This window comes from Charadrius vociferus, unplaced genomic scaffold, assembly GCF_000708025.1.
Source record: "Charadrius vociferus isolate BGI_N301 unplaced genomic scaffold, ASM70802v2 scaffold784, whole genome shotgun sequence".
NCBI classification, from domain to species: Eukaryota; Metazoa; Chordata; class Aves; order Charadriiformes; family Charadriidae; genus Charadrius; species Charadrius vociferus.
Window position 1 is genome coordinate 49,589 of NW_009648161.1, and position 4,740 is coordinate 54,328.

The window sequence follows — 4,740 nt, forward strand, 5'->3', positions numbered from 1 at the left end:
GGGGAGAGCGGGAGCTGGAACTCGGCCGAGATCGGCCGTGCGAGGCAGCGCCTCGGGGGAAAGGGCGCAGTGCCTCTGCGCCGCACGCGTCGGCTCCGAATTAATGCTTTTATCCGCTTTCTCGGCGTTTTCCAGGAAACGCCGCTGAGGAACAGCCCCAGCCCCCCCAACAGCACCGGAGGCACGATTGACAGCGATAGCTGGGATCCGCGATTCAATGACATCCCCTCTTCTGTTTCACTGCCCGCCAAGAACAGAAAGAACTTTAGTCAGCTTAAGCGAGCGAAACCGTACAGTTCTCTGTTCCAGCGGGCAAAACCCGGCAACTTCCTGCCGGAGCGAAAGCAAATCGATAAGATCAGGAAGAAGAAAAAGCTGAAGAGGAGGGAAACAGAAGTGTCTGCGGAGGAGGACTACGAGGAGAAGCTGCTGGAGCTGGAGGGGGAGGACTCTTACGTAGAGACGCCGATGAGCCCCTCTTCTGAGGGTGACCCTCAGTCTGCAACTGAGCACTGCTCGGTGTGGGACTCTGACACGCCTTCCAGCGTCTCCTACCCTGCCGTGACGGCCGAGCAGACAGTGGAGATCCAGAGCGTGGGCAAGCGAACGGTCATTCGGCAGGGCAAGCAGGTGGTCTTTCGGGATGAGGACGGTACTGGTGACGACGAGGACATCATGGTGGATTCGGGTAGGTGGTCTGGCTGTGGAAAGAGGATTAGCCAGGTGGAAGTGGTGGTGCTGTTGCCAATCTCTTTGGTACTTTACTTGTAGCATGAGGGTAATGGCAAGGTGCGCTGCCTGGGCAGAATTAGGTAGTGGTTGGGTTTTTTGGGGGAGAGGGCGGTTGTCTGCTTTTGCAATAAACTGAGTGAAAAGCTGTGACTTTAAAGAAGCGCCAGTTTTTCCCTCCTGGATTATGGCCTATCATATACTGCTGAGAGTCTTTTCCTGTGCAGGAGAGACTAGTTTCTCTTGAGATGTGGAAAAATCAGCCAAGTGCCTGTCCAGGCACTTAATTTAGTGCAAAAGGAGAGTAAATTCCCGGTGCAGGCGAAAGGCGTTTGCTGTTAAAAATGTAGCTTACTATTTTGCTTTGCAGATGACGATTCGTGGGACCTAGTCACTTGCTTCTGCATGAAGCCTTTCGCTGGGCGGCCGATGATCGAGTGTAACGAGTGCCACACCTGGATCCACCTCTCCTGCGCCAAAATCCGCAAGTCGAACGTCCCAGAGGTCTACATATGCCAGAAGTGCCGGGACTCCAAGTTTGACATTCGCCGTTCGAACCGCTCCCGGACGGGCTCGCGCAGGCGCTTTCTGGACTAAGGGAGGGAGGCGCGTGCTGGTGCGCTGCTTGGGCGGGCGGGCGAGCTGTGGACACCGGCCGGGAGGCTGGGGAGAGCTCCCCCGAACTGCTGCTGCTCAGGCTGAAGGGCCGCCCAGCCGGCCTGCGGTAACAGGGACGAGGAATCGCCAAGTCGTGGGCAGCGGGGGCTGGAAGAGGCCGACTGGTCAAAACTGCTGCTAGATACCGATTAGCTCAAGGGACAGACTAAGCTCTCTGGGTTCGGTGGGGTTTTGTCCGGTTACAACTATGAACTGGGTGATGTCTGGGGAATGTATAATACCTTTGCCACATATGTTTTCTCATCCCATCGGGAAACTGCAAACCTTCTCTGTGCTAGGAGACCCCTCCTCCTCCAAAGAGGGGGGAGGAGGGAATCTGTGTGAAGAGTCTGAAAAGTAAATGGCCATGTGTTTTAATTTTAATGTAATATTATACCTGCCCATTTGTCCGTATATATCAATCTTAGATACTCTAAGGCTCTGTAGGAGTGAGCATCAATGCATACTGACCCTGTGCGATCTGCCTCCTCTTCAGCGGGCCTGGGCAGTGGGGGAGTTCTGTGATTTGGCATCGTTCAAGTGAAAACAGGACTTTTTCCTGCGCCGAGGGACCGGCGTGTTTAAAGAAGGGAGCAGCCCTTTTTCTGGACAGGCAGCGCTGGGGATTAGCGACACCTGATTTCTTCCTAGAAGGTCTCTTCTTTTTTGTGACTTTGTTTTGCATGATCGGCTCAAATGTGTGTATGGGGGAATACTGTTTGCTCCATTTCCCGGCCCTTCGTTAAACTCTAAGGTGCTGTTTTAAGAAGACGATGACTCCCTTTTCTCAGCCCAGAATTCAAATGCAGACTGTAAAAGGGGCCATAGTAAACTTAGAACCTGGCAGGTCTGGTTTGGGATTTGATCATTTCCATCCGAGTATTTCAGCTGAGTTGACTTTTGTTTTCGCTGTTTCTTTTTTGAGAATGGATTTGTAATCAAAAAACCAGAACCTTTAATCTATTGGTTGCAAATTATACAGATGAAAGCAAACGCAGGCTATGCAGCTAGCAAGATGAAGTGCAATGAAGATCCATCTGACGTGCGGGAGGACAGGAGAGCACTGAGGCCTCCCCGACGCTGCCGTCCCCTGATGGGACTTCCTGGGGCCTCAGCCCGAGGGAAATCTGTTCAGAAACACGACAGGGAGTTGAGGCCCCTACACAAGGCCACCGAGATGGTGGTGTTGTTCCTCAATGACCAAACAGAACAAGCTGTATGTATTGCACAAATTCAGTTTATGTTTTGAGGTATTTCTCTGCAGCTATGCCTGATGAGCAGTGTGTGCTCTGTCCAGTGAGACCGTGAGGCAAGAGGAGTCACTGGCTGGTACCGCGGCTGAAGCGAGACTAGCCGTACTGGTAGGAATGTGCCCGCGTTAGTCCCGCAGATACGCCGCGTTAGACCACCGCCTTATCCGAGTACTGGCTCATCAGGAGATGCATCCTGCTGACGACCAAGGGTCTTTCCAGTACACAGAGCCTGGTACCCTCCTTCAGACATCTGACATGGGGCTGCCAGAGCTTCAGGCAGACAGCCTAGCACTGCAGTGCCCTGGGGCTCCGCTGCGTGGGACGCAGGGGTGTGAAAGGTCTGCCGGCACGGGCCAGGATGACAGAGCTGCACAATGTGCAACTGCTCTTCTCTCCTGCTTCTTTGTAAAAATCCCGTTCCACCAAGCTGCAACAACTGACTCTGGGTTCTGAAAACCAGCTCCAGCTTCTGTAAAATCTTAAGACCATGACCGTGGTACGCTGCCTTCCAGAAGCTACGTGGAACCACCGAGGAGTTTGCCAAAGACTTGCCCCTGATGGCTGCCTGACTGTTCTTTGCAGCCAGAAAAATAACCAAAGTTCTCAAATGCTGCCATTTCACTCTGCAAACAGAAAGACTTTGGAAGATCCCGGTCGCAAGCTGCGTAAGGGTTGGACCTGCTCTGAAAATTGGTATCTCTGTGTTTACAGCGTGTCTGCAATTCAACTGGACCTCTGGAACGCGTTCCTGAAGCTTTTATGGGAGAAACGGTGAACTGCCAAGCGAACTGGCTCTTTTTCACAGAGGTTCAATACTAATCAATGGAACTGACTCTTGTTCTGTTACCTTTCCAGATTTATCCCAATATATGGTGTCTGACAAGTCCAGCACGTTACACTATCAGCAGAGAGAAAAAAGAAAGTAACATCTCCATTCTTTTAGTTCATCACTTTCAGCCATGTATAATTATAGTTTAATTCAGAACTTTATTTTTTCATTAAAACTGTTTTAATGAAACATGTTTTTTTCTTAAATGTGCAACAAGTGAACAATGATTTTGTTTTATTCCAAACTCAGGAGTCTGCTGTTATGATTTACTGGGGTGTAAAGCAGTTGTTCTGCGTGGCAGCAGGACTTGATGCTTCAAGTGCTCTTCCCTAAGCGATCCATGAAGTCAGGTACAGATAGAAGTGCTGCAAACATGTTTCGTGCTGGCGGGTATCCCCACAGGCACGGGGCAGGGAGCGACGGGGGCAGGCGATGCCCGCTGCTGCAGGAGCGCAGGTTGGCTGAAGGCAGCGGGGACACTGCGCTGGGGACACTGACAGGGACCTACGGAGAGGTGTGAAGGCTGGCGCGAGCCCGGGGGAGAGGGCTGGGGTCAGGATGCCTACGGCAGCGGCAGCGTGCGGTCCTGGCAGGGGTCACTTGTGGAGAGCGCTTGAAAGGCAGGCTTGGTGTGTAGAAGCTGGGCGCGGGGAGGGCAAATCACGCCAGGCGAGACTGCTGGCCAAGCTGACGCCATGCCTGTCCCGCTTGCCCTGCAGCTGCAGAAACAGACCCTGGGCTGTGCTGCATCTGCCTCGCAAACACTGGCCTGCCCAGCCAAACCAAAACCCCTTTAAACCCTCGGGGAGCTGTGCTGAAGGAGGGTTCCTTCCCTCTTGCGCCTGCCCCACCGCAGGGCGGCACTGAGGACCCCAGGCCACCAAAGGGATGCTGGTGCCACCCCTCAGCTCCTGTAGGCGCCACGACCCCAAAGGCACTGCTGCTCCGCCAGTTGCGTTCAAAGCAGCAGCCTTTACACCCTGGCAAACTTAGAGATGGCTTGAATCTTTGGAAATGGCACTGGATCATATTAGAAACTAAGCTCTGGTTGCTTATAGCTTGTATTTTATTTCTATCTGTAATTTTGTGTTGTATAGAGCGATGAACAGAAGTCCCAGAGGAGTTGTAGCTGTAAAATGGCAGCTTCTCACAGAGCAGAAACGGTGGTGGTGAAAGTAGCATTTTTTTAAGTTGGCCTATTCTTACAGTCTCTTTAAAACTTTGCACTGATAGAAAATAAGGAAGAGATTGGCTGGAGTAAGTATTCAGCAG

General features: G+C 52.3%; 1 protein-coding gene across 1 annotated transcript in view; it reads right to left on the reverse strand.

Moving 5' to 3' along the window:
- KLHL21 (kelch-like family member 21) overlaps nucleotides 1-677 on the reverse strand; it is a 9,444-nt gene extending 8,767 nt beyond the window's left edge. Inside the window, exons 1-2 of the mRNA XM_009884080.1 lie at nucleotides 561-677; nucleotides 246-330 (exon numbers count right to left, since the gene is read on the reverse strand). Of these exons, the coding sequence (XP_009882382.1) occupies nucleotides 246-330; nucleotides 561-677 (202 nt within the window). The remainder of the gene's footprint in view (nucleotides 1-245; nucleotides 331-560) is intronic.
- Nucleotides 678-4,740: the final 4,063 nt, after the last annotated feature.